The following is a 21,776-nucleotide window of genomic DNA, read 5'->3' on the forward strand; positions in this document are numbered from 1 at the left end:
TTCCATAATCCGATCTGGATAGGACCAATCCAAGGTGTTTTGCTGCCTGAGGTAAAAATGCCCCCTCCCTCTATTCGATATAGAGTGATATTTGAAATGTACATCAACACTGGCAATGGTAATGTCTTCCATTGTGTCTCAAGGCAGTCAGCTAGTTTGGGAGAGTTGGGCAGAAGAATCTACATGGTAAAAAAAAAACCCTCTATGTTCTCTAACAGAGGGGAACCGCATAGAGCTCAAGAGTACTGGGTGTTCTGGAGGCTGCCACTGGATCTGCCATCTGAAGTGATTGCCTCAACCAATCTAATGGTAGGGATAGCCCTACACTGAGCTGTTCCACTCATTTCAGAAGGCCTATGGTAGGAAACGTTGGCTGAAGGTTTACCTTATTGCTCCTGCTGACAAATGCCCATAAGAACCACTTGCTGCAGAACTACTCCTGGAGTTATTTATATAAGCCACCAAGGAATTTGGTGAAGTGCGGATCATTGTCTGGAGATCAATGCTGGCATCAGACAATGGAGATATAGAAAGCGCTCGCTTCCGGCTTAATCTTGGTGTCACTCTCGGGCTGGAGAATCTGGATACTGTATTAAAAAGAAAATAAAGACAAATGCCATGGTACCAAAGTGAAGTCCTTGATCTTATATATAATATATAACAGTAAAGGAGTCATCTTCCCTTTGTGTATATTTTTGGATTGTAGGGTCTTTTTAATTTTAATTTTTAAAAATATGCCTATTTTTTAATTTGTTATTCTATGGCACTGGTCACGTGGGCTGTTGATATGGGATGAGTTTTTTTTTAAAAAAAAAAAACAGCTGTGTGCAGATGAACTGGTCTCAAATTGCCACAATGGCTATATTCAAGGCAGATCTCTAAAAGATTTATACAGATTTATACAGGCAATTCCAGCAAGGATGTTCCTAGCTCACATCTCACCTTGTTTATTAAGTGATCAGAAGGCCTTAGGCAAGCTAACATCTCTAGATCTCTATCTATCTATACAGAAGGCCTGGCTCATTGGGTTATTTTAAAGATAAGCAATCTCACAAGCATGAAGTACTTGGGACATTTAGCACCAGACTTTTATATAAATACTAATGCTAAGTAGGCCTATCCACGCAGGTCAGCACCTGTGTTATATCAAATTATGTGGAGAATTGGATATTTGTGTTTATCTGGAACAGAAGGTTTTGTTTTTCTTCTCTGGCCCTTCTCTGTGTGCCCCTGTTAGATGAGGCACAATAAATAGCTACTAGGGAAAGTACATTCTTATGGCACCCTGATGCTGGAGTGTCCTTCCTGGAGGGGCCCACCTGGTGCCCATCTTGATGTCGTTGAGTGCCAGGCCAAGGACCTTGTTACTCAACCAGGCCTTTTAATCTGCTCTTGCTTTATCTATGATCATTTCTTTTATGCTGCTCTCCAACATTTCATTGCTGGTCTTTCCCAAATATATTTTCAATCTGCTTTTATTCTTGCTGTAAATTGTCCTGGGAACTTGGTTGTACAGTGGCATATAAATACCCTGGATAAATAAATACAGAACTGTACCACCATGTTTGATCTTCACCTTAACATCCCATCTAAGAAGTCGTGAAACACTGGAGATTCCACATGGCAAACAGCTTATGAGAGCTAATGTGGAGTAGTGGACAGAGCGATGGTCTAGGACTCAGAAGATCTGTGGTCAAACCCCTGCTCAGCTATGGAACTTTGCTGGGGAGTGGCTCTGGTAGAACTACTCCTTAAGCATTTCCAATACCTTGAAAATCCCGACAAAAGCACTACATTCGTTGTTGTTATGAGTCCAAATATGTAGTGCTCAAACAACATGGGTAGCATAGTAGCCTCTGTATGATTACGATTAAAGAAGGTATTCATCCAGCTCCATTAACAGCACCCACCCAACATGCTGAAACAGAAGTGACCAAAGTGCTGCCTTCACGTTGTTATTGAATTGCAACTACCAGCATTCCTTTCTATTGGCTATGTTGGCTGGGGCTGATGGCGGTTGTAGTTCAACAATTTGACAGGACTGTGTTTTATCCAACTGTGTGCAAAGAAAAAGTAAGTTTCACAACACCACGGGCTGAATTTCTGCATGAAGCCGGCATGAACGGTTTGCAGTTGCTTACTGCTGTTTGGCAGGTACGTGCGACGGCAGACCTTTCGTTCTTGAAGGGGCTGTTTAGCATTCCTCAAAGAACTTTCCTGTTTTGAGAATAAGCAAAGTAATAGGTGGTAGGTAGTACAAGCCCTTCATTTGGGGTCTGATCCTCTCAGTTGACTTCGTAAGAGTTTGGTATTTAATTAATAGTTGGTTTGTTTGCTTTCCTTGTTAAAGAAAATATTGCGTGTAGCTAAACTGGTCATCTGTTTGCCTTCTCTTTTTTTTCCTCCACAGAAGGGAAGCCGATCTATATTTTGATCTTTAGAATAAGATTTCCTTTGGGTTGGCTTAAATTCATGTTGTGGGGAAGAGACAAAGTATATTATAGTGGAGAAAGATGATACTGCTTTTACCAATTGGCAGAGCTGTCAGTCACCTTTCAGAAATCAATCCACAATGGAGGCTTGCGGAGGTGGCCTGTTGTTTGACCATGTATGCGTTGAATGAGCAAATGTCAAAAAGTGATATATTGTTTGCCTAACTTTGCCTGCCGGTGCATTGATGTTGGTACATAGATCTCTATCAGACAGAGACTGTCTTGGACACGAAAGGATTGTCTCCGATTTTCTCTTCATGATTTAAATGAGCATAGTCTAAAACTAGAGGAAAGAATTTACATTCATACTTATTACACACAGTCTGTCTATCTGTCTGTCTGTCTGTCTATCTATCTATCTCTCTATCTCTCTATCTCTCTATCTCTCTATCTATGAATGGGGTCTGGGTAGTCAAACAGTGTCATGGAAGACATTTTTATGGCCAGTCATAGGATAGCACAGAGTTTGCTGTGTCCAGAGGGTTTGCCATATTATTCTGTTGTATCAGTAACTGGATAAAAGTACCTTAAAGGCATCTAATACATTTTCTGGGCCATAAATATTTGAGGACTGGAGCCCATTTCTTCACATGTATAAAATAACACTCCCTCCCAGGATTTGTCCAGCATACATAACAATTCTGATCAGGAATTCTATCTTAATTTGGTAGAAGTGTGACTGGAAATGCAGTAAAGCCATTTGAGAAGAGCTCTGAATTTACAGAAAAAGAGTTTATATAGGACTTTTAGTTCTTTGCTGTAGGTGACAGACACATTCTCTCCTTACGCTGCTCATCTCTAAAGCTAAGCACAGCAAGGTTATTTGGAGATATATATTCTTCTGATGGCAGTTGCCTGCCTCTGTCTCTTGAGATCGCTGACTGATATATTTATATAACAAGTTGTATATAAAGACTTCTGTTTTAAAAACCAAAAATTCTTTCAGGATCCACTATTTTTTAAAAAATGTGTAAATTGTCCATATTATCAATGAATGCTTCATTGCACAATTTATAGCAGCTCTTTCTAATCAGAGTAAGGAATGATGCAGGGTGCTGAGGCAGCATCTTGGAAACCTTGCAAATCCTACTGAATTCCCGAAGAGCTTTGCAGGATTTACACGGTATTGCCTGTCCACTTTCAACCCCAAGTTTACAGCCATAAGGCCTAAAGACTTGCATTTTTAAAAAGAGTAGCTATCAGTACGAGCCCTCAGTACACTGCATTTTGTGTCGAAGGATGCTTCCGAACAAGGCTTTCCGCACACAGTTGCCCTGCATCATTCACAGGGGGTTCAGATATTAACTTCCATCAGTAGTGTTCCCAGGTTTTCCAACCACTGCTCCTCTTTTTTGTCTTAACAACAACAACAGCATGCTCAGGAGGGAAATATTGGGGCAGCTACAGTATGTCTTTTAACCGTTCATGCGAGGACAACTCTATCTGGAAGGTCTGCCGGAACAACATTCTGCACTTGACGATCATGATCTATGATTGTCATTATGTTCATGTGATTTTTGTTATGTGAAACACATATCCCCCCAGGACAAGAGGTTCTTCCACCTGCAGATGGCTGTGTAAACAGCGGCACCTTCTTTGAGTGTGCACGAGTGTGATCCTTAACATTCTGCAGTGAGACTAATGTAACACAGATTGGGGGCTTGCAATCTCCTTTGAACAAACGATTGTGCAATGGTGTGATCCAAGGCAATTTGGGAAGTGGACGTTTATGCTATATGATCACTGAATAGGATTTTGGTTTACATTTTTAACCCTAGAACACGAGTGTTATCTTGTGTGGTATACTTGCTTGTAAAAAACAAAATAAAAAAGGAATGGGCACTTAACCTACCTATGTAAGAGAGTTAAAATACCATGGTTTGTCTGGATGCCCTGCAAGACGTTAGAAACCGGGATTACACAAAACTTGTATTAAGGGAGATGCTATGGGGGGGATATGCAGCAGATGATTGAGGCTTGCCACATATCAAAGTATGTAAGGGGCCCACAAAGCCTCTTTTCTGGAAGCAACCTCTGCCTTTGGATGTGATTTCCAGTGTTGCCAGTCATGCAGGCTACACAGCAGATTGTCAATGCCACTGAGTTAATCCAGCAATCACTTCCATCTGTGACATAGCCTGAGGGGACAGCTCTATGGACATCAATAAGCATGTGTTGCAGAGGTCAGAGAGCATCCAATGTGTATCTGACCCTCTTTTAAGACATCAAGCGGGCGCAAACTGTGTGTGCACCTCCCTAAGTAAAAGTGTTTTGGTTAATGAGGTATTGTACAGGGCCTTCATGGATTGCTGCTCCTTCATGGATTGCTGCCTTGTCATGGCGAAGGGGCTTGAGTAACTCAAAGTAGCTATGGGCTATGGGCTATGCTGTGCAGAGCCACCCAAGACGCACAGGTCATAGTGGAGAGTTCCAACTAAACGCAATCCACCTGGAGTAGGAAATGGCAATGCCACTCCAGTATCTTTGCCAAGAAAACTCCATGGACAGAAACAAAAGGCTAAAAGATATGATGCTGGAAGATGGGCCCCTCAGGTCGAAAGGTGTCCAACATACTACTGAGGAAGAGCGGAGGATAAGTACAAGTAGCTCCAGAGCTAATGAAGTGGTTAGGCCAAAGCCGAAAGGACGCTCAGCTGTGGACGTGCCTGGAAGTGAAAGGAAAGTCCGATGCTGCAAAGAAAAATACTGCATGTAAGATCTATGAACCTTGGTAAGCTGGAAGAAGTCAAGCAGGAGATGGCAAGAATAAACATCGACATCCTGGGCGTCAGTGAGCTAAAATGGACCGGAATGGGCGAATTCAACTCAGATGATTATCATATCTACTATTGCAAGAATCCCGTAGAAGGAATGGAGTAGCCCTCATAGTCAACAAAAGAGTGAGAAAAGCTGTAATGGGATATAATCTCAAAAATTGATAGAATGATGTCAATACGAATCCAAGGCAGACCTTTCAACATCACAATAATCCAAGTTTATGCACCAACCACCAGTGCTGAGGAGACTGAAATTGAACAATTTTATGAAGATTTACAACACCTTCTAGAACTGACACCAAAGAAAGATGTTCTTCTCATTCTAGGGGACTGGAATGCTAAAGTCGGGAGCCAAGAAGTAAAAGGTACAACAGGGAAGTTTGGCCTTGGAGTTCAGAATGAAGCAGGGCAAAGGCTAATAGAGTTTTGTCAAGAGAACAAGATGGTCATCACAAACACTCTTTTCCAACAACACAAGAGGCGACTCTATACATGGAAATCACCAGATGGGCAATATCGAAATCAGATTGACTATATTCTCTGCAGCCAAAGATGGAGAAGCTCTATACAGTCAGCAAAAACAAGACCTGGAGCTGATTGTGGCTCTGATCATCAGCTTCTTATAGCAAAATTCAAGCTTAAACTGAAGAGAGTAGGAAAAACCACTGGGCTCCTCAGGTATAATCTAAACCAAATCCCTTATGAATACACAGTGGAAGTAAAGAACAGATTTAAGGAACTCGATTTGGTGGACAGAGTGCCTGAAGAACTTTGGACAGGGTTCGTAACATTGTACAGGAGGCAGCAACAAAAACCATCCCAAAGAAAAGGAAACACAAGAAAGCAAAGTGGCTGTCCAACGAGGCTCTACAAATAGCAGAGAAGAGAAGGGAAACAAAATGCAAGGGAGATAGGGAAAGTTACAGAAAATTGAATGCAGACTTCCAAAGAATAGCAAGGAGAGACAAGAGGGCCTTCTTAAATAAACAATGCAAAGAAATAGAGGAAAATAACAGAAAATTGAAGATATTAGAGGAACATTTTATGTAAAGATGGACATGATAAAGAACAAAAATGGGAGGGACCTAACAGAAGCAGAAGACATCAAGAAGAGGTAGCAACAATACACAGAGGAATTATATCAGAAAGATTTGGCTATCCCGGACAACCCAGATAATGTATTTGCTGACCTTGAGCCAGACATCCTAGAGAGTGAAGTCAAGTGGGCCTTAGAAAGCCTGGCTAACAACAAGGCCAGTGGAGGTGATGGCATTCCAGTTGAACTATTTAAAATCTTAAAAGATGATGCTGTTAAGGTGCTACATTCAATATGCCAGCAAGTTTGGAAAACTCAACAGTGGCCAGAGGATTGGAAAAGATCAGTCTACATCCCAATCCTAAAGAAGGGCAATGCCAAAGAATGCTCGAACTACCGTACAAACTGCACTCATTTCACACGCTGGCAAGGTTATGCTCAAAATCCTCCAAGGTAGGCTTCAGCAGTATGTGGACCGAGAACTCCCAGAAGTACAAGCTGGATTCCGAAGGGGCAGAGGAACTAGAGACCAAATTGCTAATATGCACTGGATTATGGAGAAAGCCAGAGAGTTCCAGAAAAATATCTACTTCTGCTTCATTGACTAACCAAGATGAATTTGATACAACTATGGGAGGCAGTGGAAGATAGGAGGGCCTGGTGTGCTCTGGTCCATGGGGTCACGAAAAGTCGGACATGACTAAACGACTAGACGACGACAGGACCTAGCATAAAAGAGACCTGGTTTCCACTATAACTCCAAGATGCTACTGGGATAGAAGTTACTCACACCAACACACTCACATGTACACCAAGTGTTTTCTCTGTATCCAATCTCCTGTGTTGCAAAGAGGAGGAAACAGACTGTGTTTGACAGTCATATTTGTCTCTGTTACTCCCACACCTCAAGGGAGATCTGTTTATTAATGTGCCACTTCTCTTGATAAATTACTAAATAGAAAGAAAAGCCTTGTACTCATTCCTCGCTGCTCCTTCCTGTGATTTATGCCCACGGTGTCAGCTCTGCCATTGGTTCCCATTAATTTGACGAGGGAACAAGTCTTGATGTCCAACAGCAGCCTGGGTTTTATTGGTGCAGCTATCTCACAACCATGCAAGTAACATTTTTTTCCCATGGCATAAAACTCTGTTGGAAGCTGTCAGATTCTGTAGGCTGGCCTGGGACTCGGCTAGCACAAATCGGGTAATTTAAGTCCACCAGGTAGCACAGCGATGTGGGACAGGGTGTGCTTGTTTTAGAGGCAGCATCTGTGACCCTGGTGTTTCCAGAGGAAACTGTCACTCTTTTGTGATGTGTTTGCACATATGCTGAAGTTATAAGGCTGCCCTCAAATGAGTCGACAAAGTCATTACTTTTCCAGCAGCAGTTTCTCTGATGGAAAGAAGGCGGGGGATGGGAAAGTCTGTAGTCCTGCCTTGAAAGGTTGCACGAACATGTTTATGAAAGCTAGGGGTGGTACAAGTGCATGTGCGTATATGTGTTTTGGCAGGTACAGTTCTTGCCAAAAAAGGTTAACGTCTGATTGACCAAAATGTTCATTGACACTACAAATGTCAAATGTTTTCTCTTCTGCCCTACCAACTAAATATTAAAATTTCAGAAGGGCTCAAAAGTGACTAAAACCTCACAGGTTGAAGAGTGGTTTAATCTTTCTATAGGTTCCTCTTTTTTCTTCATCCCAATGCAAGTCTCAAGACAGCCCACAAAATTAATTAGAACAGATATGACAAGGGGCAAGTTATTGTATTATCATAATATTAAAATGTTATTAAATAATTATCATATTTAAAAGCACTGGATTAAAATAATTCAAAAACATTTCAAATCACAACAACAACAACAACAACAACAACAACAACAAAAAGAAAAATGGGCACAGCGCACACCATCGAAAGACCTTTTACTCATAGCCAGCTGAGGTCCAAAGGCCTTCGTAAATAAAGAGGGCTTTGCTTGCCGGTGGAAGGAGAGCAAGGAAGAGCCCAAACCACACTTGCTAGGGAGCGGCCACTGAGAAGGCCCTCCTTCATATCCTCACTGAAGTGGCCTGTGAAATGAGTAGGACCTTCCAACAGGCTAGATCCAAACCCTGTAGGACTTTGAACTTTGCCCAGATAGGTACTGACAGCCTGTGATTTAGAAATGCATTTTTATTCTAAATATAACCACTTATATATTCTATATCCACAGATTTCCCCCCTATTTTCCTCACGAGACATATATGATTAAAACGCGAGTATTGTATTTGGAACAGGGCAGCCCCATTATGGCTAAGCACCAAAAAGCTGTAATTGCCATCTCTGAACGGTTTTCTTGTTTAGCAGTTTTTTGTACTGTGGCATCATCTTCATCCCACTTCTTGTTTACAGTGCGACAGATGCCAAGCATTCATTCTAGCACCAGGTGATGTCCCAAGAGCCTTGTGTCTTCAGGTACACAGGGCCTCTTTAGTTTTGAAGTTCAAAGTGTTTGGAGATTCTTGCTGGGCCCAGAGTGGTTGTCTAGGAGCCCTTAAGCCGGCAGAAATAAATAAGATTCTTTTGGAACCCAGGATTTAGCAAAACGTTCATCAAAAGACCTTGGCGATGGAGTACGTGCTGGGCTACCTCTTCAGTCTCGTAAACATTACCTTCGGTTAAGCACCAGAAAAATCACTGAATGTCATCAAAGCTGAATTATACTTGTTTTTTTTTATAAATAAGCCCAGCCTTAGGACTCACAAGCCCATTTATGGTGGCAAAATAGTAATACTGAGTCTATATTCTAGGGATTCTAATTTTCCTAGGTTAATCTAGTCCAAGCAGGTATCCTCATAATTATGTGGCTAATACAGGCACTAATAACATTGACACAGATACGTAGTTCCATCTTTATTTACACTGAACTTCAACTATGGAACTTGGAGGACTAACTGATACATTTAAAGCATATGTAATAGTTTTTTCCCAGATGAAACATTTTGGATATTTCAAAGAAGCCAATGGAATTTTGGTAAGAATAGTAACATTTCTCATGGGACGTCTGCATATACCTTTTAAAGATATTTCTTGCCCAAAGAGTGTTCCTCAAGAGAATAAGAGATTGGTCTCCATCTTTTTTTAAAGAAAGGAGAATGGCACAGAGTAATAGGAACCTGCGATCATTCAAGTAAAACTGGGCCATCCTTTGTGTGCCATATGTTGGAATGGGACCTGGCAAAAGGCTACATATGCTCTTTGTATCTTTCCCAATGTATTTCTCCACCCAATCAGCTCACAACAGAAAGGCCATTTGTACTCCATTATGACAGCCAACATGGTGTGGTAGTTAGCATTGAATTAGGACTATGAAGGTTTAAGTCTCCATGAAATTTAAGTAAGCCATAAAACTCACTAAATAACTTGAGGCCACCCAAACATTGGGTCATTCACTCTACTATACCTACCTCATAGGACTGTTGTGAGTACAAAAGAAGCAGAAAAGAACCATATACTGTATATCACCCAAACCTTTTTGGAACAAGGTCAGGAAACACCGTTTTAGAAATACCACTTTGTTGTTCCTTTAAAGTCTATTACTCCAGCTTTACTCCTGCAATCCTGAATTATTCCAGTTCAGCTAATTTATTCTGGTTAGAGACTTCACATGTTTTCATTGCAGAGATAAGACACTTCCAAGACCAAAATGACATTGGGTCTGGCATGTATGGCAAGAGGTTGGCATACAGCATGTGTGTGTGTGTGTGTGTGTGTGTGTGTGTGTGTGTGTGTGTGTGTGTGTGTGCGCGCGCGTGCGTGCGTGTGCGCACGCATATGTATACATATGCAAATTTATCCCAGTTCATTGGGAAACATGTATGCACACCATCAACATTTTGATTCTTTGTTGCTTCAGTGTTCCTCCCTTAAAATATGGCACAGTGTGTCAGGTCCAACAGCAGTCCTCCTGGATCTCTCAAATGGAAGCTAGCTGGGCTTATTTTATCTGTTTTTACATGCATCCAATAAGAACACCCATCCCCTACCTTGTGCTCTCCAAATATGTTGAACTATAACTCCTGGGACATTTTGCTTCCTCAGGAAAAGAAATGCCAAAATCCATACTGGAATGATATCTTCATTAGATCAATCAAAATGGCACAAAGGCATGTAAATGGGGCTGGGGAGGAGAGAAGAAGCTTCATCTTGATTCCTTTTAGTTTGCATGGGGGTCTTGAGACGTAACGGAGGAGAGGATTATGCAGACAATAAAATGAATTCCTCAGGTCATGTATTAAGTTTCCCCTCGTGTAGGCTATAGGCTTGCTGGGATCTGAAAAGTTAGAAAAGCATGGCCCCCCATCTTCAAGAATACACATCACCATGGTAAGCAGAGAGGTGTTTCCTCAAAGAAAGAACAAAGGCAGACATTCTAGGTAGATCTCACTTCATCTGTGTTGGCTGTTGAAGCTTTCTTCAACATAGGCAATAGGACAGCATCCTCCACCACACTCGAAAGAAGCAGGCTCACTTAGAGAGTGCACTGGTCCGCCAAGCCATGACCAACCCATTCTACTTAGCAATAGAGCTGGCCCTGACTTCTGGAGTTCAGCTGACTAGGCCAGATGTTTCACTGCTTGCAGTGACCAATTATAATTTCCTTTGTCCAGAGGTTGGCTAGGCAGCCTTCTGTATCAGTGGTTGTATTGGAAAATGACCCAGTCTGTCATATAATGTGAATGTACCATGTAATCGCAAGCAGTTACTGAGCTTTTGTGTGTTTGTGTGGTACATTGAAAGCTAGAGGAACGTAACAGTTACAGAAAGTGAAAATCCAGAGTAACATAAGAGCATAAAAGCAAGTTTTAGTATAAAAGTAAGTTTTTAAATCCTTCAGTCTTAGCAGTTGCACAGCTACTAAGAATCTATGAAAGGCTACAGAATGGTTTTCTCAGAGGACCAAATTTAAACGCTGATCTCATTCTTTGGAGGTTGCCAAATTTCTGTCCTCCTGGGTGAAATTAACATCAGTGCAGCTGTGCAGGAGTAGAAATATTACTCCAGAGCTGCCTGCTGAGAAGAGCTCTATGACATGTTGAAGACTAACTAGTTTTATCATGGTCTGAATGGCAGCAGTCAAGAAGAGTTTGTCATGGGTAGAGGAAAGATAGACAAAAACATAATTGATTGTTCAATATCTGACAAACTGAAAACAAGTTTATGTGCTTTTCTCCTCCATGAAACCACTTATCAAGCCTGAACTATCTCTGGAGGCAAAAATATTGAAACTGAGGCTGTTCTATATTGGGCACATCATGAGAAGGTAAGACTCTCTGGAAAAGACATTAATGCTAGGAAAAGTTGGAAGCAACAGGAAAAGAGGAATATCAAACATGAGATGGATTGACCCCACAAAGAACTACAGCTTGAGTTTGCAGAGCTGGGCAGGGCTGTTGAGGACAGAGGATTTTGGAAATCCCTCCGTCATAGGGTTGCCATAAGTCGGAGGAGACCTGTCGGCAGCAAACAACAACAAAACCACTTGCACACACCAGGCTGTATCACTACTTTTCCCTTCCATTTCATGGAATTAAGTCAGTGAATACCCAAGCCCAAGTCAGCACAAATCAAGTAGACTTTAAGTTACACCAGATTCTTCGTTTCTTGCTACAACAGAGTAATACGGCTCTGCTAAAATCTGTCCCTGTAAACTGGTGATTCTTCAGAAAGCCTCATGCAACCAAGGCAATTTTCCAAAGGGACTTATTAAATTTACCACATGGCCATGGTACCGCAAATGACCTGACACATACATCTAAAGAGTGCTGTGGTATTCCCTCCCCCCCCTCTGACTGGCTGGTAAACTCTCCTCTACTTAGCCCAAATACGGTCATAAGTTAACACCTCAGGCTGCTCAGGTTTCTGTACTATTTCAGCCCTTGACAATTAGTTCTTTCTGCTCTCTCATCTCCCAGTGGTAGCCACCTTTACAGCTTCCATGAACGGCCATGCAAAGTACACACGATCAAGCTAAAGTGAAACATTTCAAGTCCCATTTGTTTCAATGGAAAAGTTAAGCCCCATGCTTACATCTCTCTCACTGAAATTAGCTGGGCTCAGATGAGAAGTAGGCAGAACTCTGCTCACATGTCAAGAAATGAGCAAAAATCCAGTGCTCTCAATGACTGGAAGAAATACTTGCCACAAAAACTAGGCTACATCTGCTGAATTAAATCTTCATCTGCTTAACCCTTTTTGAGGTGAAGGAGTTGGCTGCTACTTCAAGCCCTACTGTGTACCACCTAAACAGGCAGAGCAAACAAAACATTGGAATAAAACTGTTTGTTCTTCCACATCTTGAGAATCCTTGTCCCATGTTTGTTTCATACTGTAAAGCAGCTTCTTCTTCTTCCAGTCTAGTGAAGGGTGTCTGCAACCAATAGTACTGTAGTTCAGTTTTTCTAATACAAATTCTATGCTTTCACAGAGGGCGGAAAAGGGTTTGTCCCATGGCTTTCTGGTCTTACTGCTTGCATCTTGTCAAAAAAAGGAAGACTTAAGCTTGTACTCAATGACTGCGAAAGTCTGGTCCGATAAGTTGATGCCTTGTATTATGCTGCATTTTGAGAAACATATGCGCAGACACAGACAAACAGACACACACAGAAGATTATTGTGAATTCTGCTGCTAATGTCAGATACTGGTGTGATTGCTGTAGACACAAGGAACACCATGCCGGCCACCCAACCACGAAACAGTCAATAAAGCTAGAATGTCTTCAAACTCTATGCACCGTGAAGGAAGACACCACCTGCCTTACTTACCATCTACAGGGCTGAGGTAATCGTGAAGGTGTGTTGCACTGGCTGCTCCCCCACTCTGCATGAGGAGGTCCCCGTACGGATTGGGGTGGCTGGCCATGAGTGTCATCTGGTGATAGTAATCCGCAGGGTTGGCTCCTGGAGGAGGAGGGGGCAGGCCAAAGAGACCTCTCTCTTTCAGATGCTCGTGAGCGACTGCACAGGCGACACATGCAAGTGGAGTGGGGAGGGGAGCAGAGGAGAAGAAACAACAAAGATAAAACATTCCCTCAAAGAGCCAGACTTCAGCAGGGATGCTGGAATCAACCTTTTCCCCCTGCCCAGATCTTGTACATTACATCTCTGACGTGTGTTTGAGACGTGTGCTGTCTGTGGACAAAAGACACCAGGCTGGGGCCCTCCACATTCCTCCATTTCCGCAATATATAAACAATCTCTCATTTCCACCCCCTTCTAATAATCCCTCTCCACGAAGACAGGGCTCACCAGAGAAAAAAATATGAGAGAGAGAGAGTGAGAGAGAGAGAGAGAGAGAGAGAGAGAGCATGTAGAAGGGAGAGAAGTGGAGGAGGTGAGGAACTTAGGTGCAATAATGCTGTCAGAATGAACATCCCAGTCTATAATGAAAGAAAGAAAAAAACAAATATATCCCAGTTAACATGCAGCAGCAGAAATTAAAGAAGAGGTCTAATATGGAGAGAGGGAGGGAGGGAGGGAGGGAGAGAGAGAGAATCTGTGAGAGAATATGTTTAGTGCCTGGCAGTAGAAAACCATTTGCTATGCCAGAACCAATTAGCCTCACTTCTGCCCATTTGTGAATTTTGCAACTTGCCTCTTTGCCTGCTCCCCATTAACTTATTTACTGTGGCTTGCGGGGGGGTGGGGTGGGGAGGAAAAGAAAGGAAACTGAAAGGCAACACAAAGGTTCCTTTCTAATGTCCAATAATAATATATATATATTTTCACAGGCAGGAAAGAGGGCTCAGGAGTAGGGAGGGAGAAAGTCTACAAGAGCAATAGCACGCATCTGTACTTTGCTTAGAGTAGAATTTTTTGGAATCTTAATACTTGCTAGGAGGAGAAGCCTCCAGGATCAGCAAAACCAAAACCAGCATCAACAGAAAAAACTAGGATTTATGAGATGTGTTAAGTCCGCCTGGCTGAATGGAGTTCCCATCCCATTCCCATTTGACAAAATTAAACTTTTTGGCTACATCCCAGGCACAGTGCTTAGGATCAGAAACTATATTGTCTCTTTCCTTTGGGTCATATAACTGAATAATTGTACAAAGTCACCGGTGGAAAGGGAGCTTGTTACTTACTCAGTTCCATTTTGCTACTGACAAATTTTTCGCAAAGTGCATTCGTATTTATCATTAACATGAAGACATTTATTTATTTAAATGATTTATACTCCACCTTTCTCCTCAAGAGGACCCCAGGCAGCTTACAAGTTACAATACTAAAACAATCTGTATTAAAAGCTTAAAAACTATAAATTACTACAGTATTAAAAAACAATTTAACCGATATAATATTAAAACTAGCAGATTAAAAAAAGTTCCAAAACTTATTGAAAAACAACGAAGACAGAACAGCTTCATGTTTTTGCATTAGGGGAGGGGGAGAAAACTCTCTTCGGCATTTAATAGTTGACCAAAAGCCTGGCAGAAAAGGAAGACGCTGACTTGTTTGTGGAAGGATGGCAAAGATGGGGCTCAGCTTGGCTTCCTGGGGGGGGGGGGATTTCCATGGAAGCAGCAACAGAGAAGGCCCACTCCATTCATTTCCTCCCCTCAGCCTACGCTTAGGGACATGAGAGGCTGCCTTATACTGAATCAGCCACTGGCCCATCTAGCCCAACACCAGCGATGCTGACAATGACCAGCATTAGACCCCACTATTATTTTTAATTTTCTAACCCCTGTTCCATCTTATGTTCTTTGTCTTCTTCTTCATCTTAATTAATCTGACAGGATGGGAATAGCTGTCGATCACTATGTTTTCAAAATAATTAAAAAATAGGTAGCTAGCTAAATATAAAGACTTTGTGAAAAGTTGTTATAGCTCAAGAGTTGGGATGGATATATAAAAAAGAAAAATCCGAATAAGCAAATCCCAGGAAGGAACTATTAGAAAAGGATTCAAAACTGCTGATATCATAATGCCTCATACAAATCTCAGGTGAAATGGCACTTGGAATATTGTGTGTAATTCTGGTCACCACACTTCAGATGTTACGTTGTGGAGCTGGAGAATGTTTTTAAAAGCAGAACATGCGGAAAAAGGCAACCAAAATAATCAAGGGGCAGAAGCAGCTGCCAATGAAAGAAAGTTACAACATTTGGGGCTCTGAAACTTGTGGGGTGGGCAGAAGATGAAAGGGAGTCATGAGAAACGTGCATAACATTGTGCATGGTGATGGCCATCAACTAGAGATGGGCATGAACCACTGGTTCAGAGGATCGTGCCAGTTTGTTCTTTGGACAAACAGAGGCAGCACCTGGAGGAGGCAGGACAGGGAAGCCAGGGTGCTGCCTCTGAATGGGTGCCCATTGGAGGAAGCAAGGATGAAGGCTGAAGTGGCATGAATCACTGAGCTGGAGGTTCATGCCCATCTCTACCATCAACTTCCAGATGTAACAAACCTCTACACTCATTTTTTCCCAGTTAGCTGAGGAGTTGCCAGGATTTATGTCTAAACCATTTTCAAAAGCCATTTTTTTCAAAAATCTGCCACTTTCTAGGAAATCTTAAGGAAACCTTTCAAGGAGAGCAAAGCAAAGCACAGTATGCTGCTTATATAGTGCCCCATTGTGCTAAAGGTTCTCTCTGGGTGGTTTACAATTTAATTATGTAGGCTATACATTGCCCCCCCAGCAAGCTGGGTACTCAATTTACTGACCTTGGAAGGATGGAGGGTTGTGTCAACTTACCACCTAAGCTCAGGAGTGAACTCAGGTTGTGAGCAGAGTCTTCGCTGCAGTACTGCAGTTTAACCACTGAACTCATGGCACAGGGTTAATGTAGTAATTCACTCCCCCAGTAGAGTTTTTCCTTCTCTGTGTTTGTGTGTGCACACTGAAAGCTAGCTTGCAATGTAATTGGCAGCCGAACTGAAAGCTTACAGCTGGAGAAGCGACACAGTACTTCACTCTGTCCCCCAGAATGAACTGAAGTGGGGTAGAAGAAGCAGAGAAAGTCTATGTCTTTGCCACTGTTGGAAACAATACAAGCCTTTTGGGCAAAGTGGGGAAAATAACAATAACATAGTCATGAGCACAATGTATTTCTCCCCGTGTCAGACACAATATGAACCTGAACACTAGTTCCTGGAAAATATGAGAAGTGTGCTGTTTTGCTCTTGCCTTGCTTGTGAGCTTTTCATAGGCACATGGCTGGACCAGATTCTGGGCTATTTAGTCAGGAAAACCGGACTAATAGAGCTTTCACTGAATCCAGCAGGACTGTTCATATGTTGCTATCACTACACCTGAAATACTTTCAGAAAGATGAGTGAACACGGAAGAGTTCAATAGTGATGCTTAGGTTTCAGTGGTGGCCCTGAGTGCATTTGCACAATTAAAACTATTGTTCCAGCTGTGCCCATTCTTCGGGAAGTTCTGATCTGGCTACAATGACACATGTCTTCATTGTACCTCAGCTGACTTACTGTAACACACTCTGCATGGGGCTGCCTTTGGAAATTGCTAAGAAACTTCAGCGGGTCCAAAATGCTGCAGTCTGATTGTTAATTGGGACCGGTTACAACTTACAGAGATCACATAACCCCTCTGTTACAGCACCTCCACTGGCTGTGGGTTTTAACCTATAAAGCCCTAACAACACGGGTCCAAGTAATCTCAAGGACCATGGCTCCATTTATGAGCCTGCCCAAGTGCTAAGAAAATCAGGAGATGCCTTTCTCGTGGTCACATCATCTTCACTTTCACAGTTGTGTTTGGTGCAGAAACCTGAGAGGGCTTTCTCTGTTGTTGTACCCAGACTCTGGAACTCCCTCCCACAGGTGGCTAGGCTGACCCCATCTTTGTTGTCCTTCCACAAGCTGATGAAGACCTTTCTCTTCAAACAGGTTTTTGCTGTCTAAAGTGTTTTTTTTTAAATGGGGCAATGTACTCCATTTGCGTTTAATGTGTTTTTGTTATTGATTTTGTTTAACATTTTTAGTGTGGCATTTGTTTGATTCTTTTTAAAAATATTGTCATACATACTGTTTCTAGCTTTTAAATATTGTCTTTTAATGATGCACAGCACCTCAGGTCCTTTTTAAGGAGAAAGCTGGGATATAATATATTAAATATGTAAATAATAAATATATATTTGAACCACTCAGAAGATCCGTTTTAGAGATACAAGCTATACACATTTCCACCTGTAAATATATTTGTGTGAATTAGTGGGCCACTTACACTGAACAATAAACAAGAGCATCTGGAATCAATTACAGGAAACTGCTGATAAACTCATTAGAATCCTATTTCTTCATCAACAGAAACAACCCAATAATGTAAGCTCTTCCTTTAAAATGGCTACTAGTACCAATATAATTGAGAAGAATTTGCCCAACAGATATTGCCCTTCCTACTTTTACTAAGATTATCTGAGAACTATTATTATACTCATATACAGTACAGAGAGAAGAATTACCTCTTTGGATGACATCTACCGGAATATCTCAGTCAGCATAGCCAATGACCATGCTGGGAATTGGCATTCTAAAGAAGTAACTCTTCCAGCCTCAAATATGGCGTATCAACAAAGTTAACTGCTTAGTCATGTCCCCCACTTACCATCAGCTGGGCTGAGGCCTCTTGCAGCCGAGATCATAGAGAGGGTGGGGCTGCTGTGCATGGACCGGAGGTAGTGTTCCATGTGGGAGTTCATGTATGGGTGAGGGTGGCTGAAAGGCGACTCTGCAGGCCCCGCAGGATGTGGGGAAAGACGGATGAGAGAGATATCAGAGATAACAGGGCTACCGCTCAGAGTAGAAGATCTGCAAAGGAGTCAGAGAGATTTTTCCATCAATGTGAAATTTGCACAGCCTCTTTAATGTATTTTGTGGTGTACTAATACGCTGTGAAAGACATTTTTTTTTAACTTCAGTCTGAACATAATACTAGGTCAACAATTCTGAAATCTAGCAATCGTTGGAATCTTCTTTTGGTGGCAGGAGCAGTTTCTGTGGTGGAGGAAAATGGAGGCCCATAGCTATCAAATTAGAGAGCTGAAGCTGATTAACAGTCTATCTTTTAATTGATTAATTAGAAATTTCATTAACTGTCACACTGTCAGATGACTAGTCCATCTGGCCCAGTACTTCTTTATCTAAAATAATCCCTGAGTTAGCACTCCGGTTGGCAGTGCCTCTCTAGGGTTTCAGATAGGATTTGCTCCTAGTCCAGCCTTGGAGATCCGTGGTATTTCCTCATGGTCTCTCCCACTGAGGCATGGCCTCAGGTCTTACCACGCTTAGCTCCTGAAATGAGAATGTTCTAAACTGTTTGGAGTAGTTATGGAAGTAGCAATTCAAGACATGCCTACTCAGAAATACATCCTCAACTGAGTTGAGTAGAGCTTTACCTTAGGTAACTGTGTGTAGGATTGCATCTTAGATACAATAAATCTGCATGAGCTAGCACAGAAAAAAGCATGAGATTTACCACAGCTTTATATTTTTTTAGCCAAAACGTTTTGAGTTGATAACTTGATTTCATAGTTTCAACAATGGAGGATCAAGTTCTTCTTGCAATGTCCCCAGAGGTTAGTCTAGTTAAAAGTTAAAGTCATCACATCATCTGCTGCAGCCTAATCTGAATGTCTACAGGGCCTTCCCCCCTCATTCCATCTCAGGACATTATGCAGAAACTGTGACTTTAGCATCAAGTCAAGACTTCCTCCCTCCAACACCCACTCCTCCTTTTAATAAAATCTTGCTTGATAAAGAGATAAAAACATTCAAACAATGTTCTACCCTTTTGGCCTTTTAAAGGCAGTATACTGTTATGTATTTTTTTTTACAGGAAATGTTATTTTTAGTATTCATACCCCGTAAGAAGGAATGAATCAGTTAACTGATAACGGTCTCAAAATAATTACACATATCTTTTACCAGACCCACCGACTAAAGTTCAACTCTCATCAATTACCGTTGCTACTCAATGATTAATCAAATAAACTTTTGGCTGATTAAACTAGCAATTAAACTAGATGCAGGTTTGTGGCCTGTCTCTTGAAATTCTCTATACTCCCTCCAAATGCTCTATATGCAGTAGAAACCATATGAAAAGTGAAAGCCGAAGCACTCCGTTGTATGACTTCCAAAACCAGTCCAACAATATAAGATTCTGCCATTGGGACAGCCACATGTTATATATTTTGGGCAGTATTTATTCTTCTCAACACATAATTAGCACAGAATTTACAAGGACCTGCCCTTCCTTTAGACAGAGCAGGGTGGATAAAAATCAATAATCTAAAAAACAAACAAATGGATTTTAATCGTGATCTAATCCATGATTTGAATTTTAAAAAATCAATTTAAAAATGTTTTTAATCTGCCTGAGGCAGAGTAAGGCACTAGTCCCAAGCAACAGAGTCTGGGAGCAGGAAAAGCTGCCTTGCCATTCTTCTGTGTGGGAAGAATGCCACAGTTGGCATATTACCATTCTGAACGATACCTATTCTCTTGCAACTACCCTGCTGCTCTTAGGTGCAATGAAGGGTCCTGTTCCTTCACCAAGGCTGAAGCAAATTAAAACTGCCTCTTCTGATTGCATCTATATATGCAATAGTGAGAGGCAACCTTGTCCTTTCTTTCCAACAACAACATGCCCTCAGTCAGTTATGGAACTGACTGCACAAGATATGGCAAGAAAATGTATTTGTGAAGGCTTTCACGGCCGGGATCTGATGGTTGTTGTGGGTTTTTTGGGCTCTTTGGCCGTATTCTGAAGGTTGTTCTTCCTGACATTTCACCAGTCTCTGTGGCCGGCATCTTCAGAGGATCGGAGTAGGAACTCTGTCCATCATGGAAGATGACTTTGTAACTAGACTCTCTCTCCAGTTAGCCTTAGCCTGCTTGGGGAATGTTGAGAGATGCTGGGAGCAATATAGTATCTGGAACAGTAATCGGATAAGGTACTTTTTGGACTACCACACCCAGAATCCCCCAGCTAGTTCTCTAAGTTCAAGTCCGGAGGGCCAAACATCCCTCATTCTTGCACCAGATGTAATGGGAAGCAAGCAGGTAATTCAAAAACAACACTTGTGGAAAGCAGGCATATAATTTCCTAGACCTTTCCAACCTCCACTTACACAGCTACATCATTTTTGCAATTAAGATTACACAGAAAACATATTTATTTTATTATTTATTTTTATTTATTTGATTTATACCCCGCCTATCTGGACCACCGGACCACTCTAGGCAGCTTCCAATATAAAATCAGACAATAAAAACACAAACAAATACATAATAATGAAACAACAACTACAACAAAATAAAGAATAAGGAAAAGTAAGGAAAAAAATCAAGAATTGGCTGGAGGGAAGGCCTGAATGAACAACCATATTTTTAATTGGGTTTTAAAGATGCCCAGCGTAGGGGCCGCGTGAATCTCCGGAGGGAGGTTGTTCTAGACGCGAGGAGCCACCACCGAGAAGACCTGTTTTCGTGTCTTCTCCTTCCGGGCCTCTCTCGGCGTCAGACTCCTCAGCCTCACCTCCTGACTCGCGCAGGTGATCCGGGTAGACCTTGGTGGAAGCAGGCGTTCTGCCAAATATCGAGGTCCTAAACCGTTTAGGGCCTTGTAAGTAAGTATTAAAACTTTGAAGTTGACGCGGAAACAGATGGGCAGGCAATGCAATGCGGCCAGCGTAGGAGAAATGTGTTGGTATTTCCTCGCTCCGGTGAGGAGTCTGGCCGCTGCATTCTGCACCACCTGAAGTTTCCGCATCAGTCTCAAAGGCAGCCCCACGTAGAGCACATTACAGTGGTCTAATCTTGAGATTACGAGCACATGCACCAAGGTAGTGAGCGCCCCCGTGTCGAGGTAGGGTCGCAGCCGGGCAATCCGCCAAAAATGGAAAAAGGCGGTGTGGACTACTGATGCCACCTGCGTTTCCATGGTGAGCATCGGGTCCAAATGTATGCCCAGGCTGCGGACCCCACTCTTCGCGGCCAAGGTGACCCCCCCAAACGTGAGAGAGTCACCCAAGCCACCTACCACATAGCCAGCATTCCGACTGCTCTGTTTAATAGCATGGAACTTGCATACATGCCAGTAGGGCACACAGTTCTTAGTATCTCCACCATTTCAACTATGATATCATTCACGTCCCCAGGCAGGGCTCAGTGAGAAAGCACAATCTTCCTGTTTTGGGACAGGGTGCAGATAATAAGGCATGGGTGCAAAAATCTACCAATTTATTTTGTATTGTTAGAAAGGGGGGGGGGCTGAGGCGAGAGAAAGAAAGGAATCAAAACCTCTGTTCCAGATTCGGCTTGAGAACACTCCAAATAATCTTTGGCCCCATCTGGAAAAAATGAAGCAGGATTTTTAAAAACGTGATGTCATTAAGAAAACATCTGACATTTTAATGCTGATGAAGGCCAAATTCAAGTATGTGACTGCATAGAGGAAGGTGGAG

The 21,776-nt window shown here is 42.1% G+C and overlaps 1 protein-coding gene across 2 annotated transcripts in view; it reads right to left on the reverse strand.

Moving 5' to 3' along the window:
• GLI2 (GLI family zinc finger 2) overlaps positions 1 to 21,776 on the reverse strand; it is a 284,491-nt gene that overhangs the window by 33,808 nt on the left and 228,907 nt on the right. For both annotated transcript variants that reach the window (XM_072985243.2, XM_078377808.1), the window contains 3 exons: positions 17,918 to 18,120; positions 13,110 to 13,301; positions 386 to 587 (listed from right to left, as the gene is read on the reverse strand). In XM_072985243.2, the coding sequence (XP_072841344.2) occupies positions 386 to 587; positions 13,110 to 13,301; positions 17,918 to 18,120 (597 nt within the window). The remainder of the gene's footprint in view (positions 1 to 385; positions 588 to 13,109; positions 13,302 to 17,917; positions 18,121 to 21,776) is intronic.

The sequence above is a fragment of the Pogona vitticeps genome, chromosome 1 (assembly GCF_051106095.1).
Source record: "Pogona vitticeps strain Pit_001003342236 chromosome 1, PviZW2.1, whole genome shotgun sequence".
Taxonomy (NCBI): domain Eukaryota; kingdom Metazoa; phylum Chordata; class Lepidosauria; order Squamata; family Agamidae; genus Pogona; species Pogona vitticeps.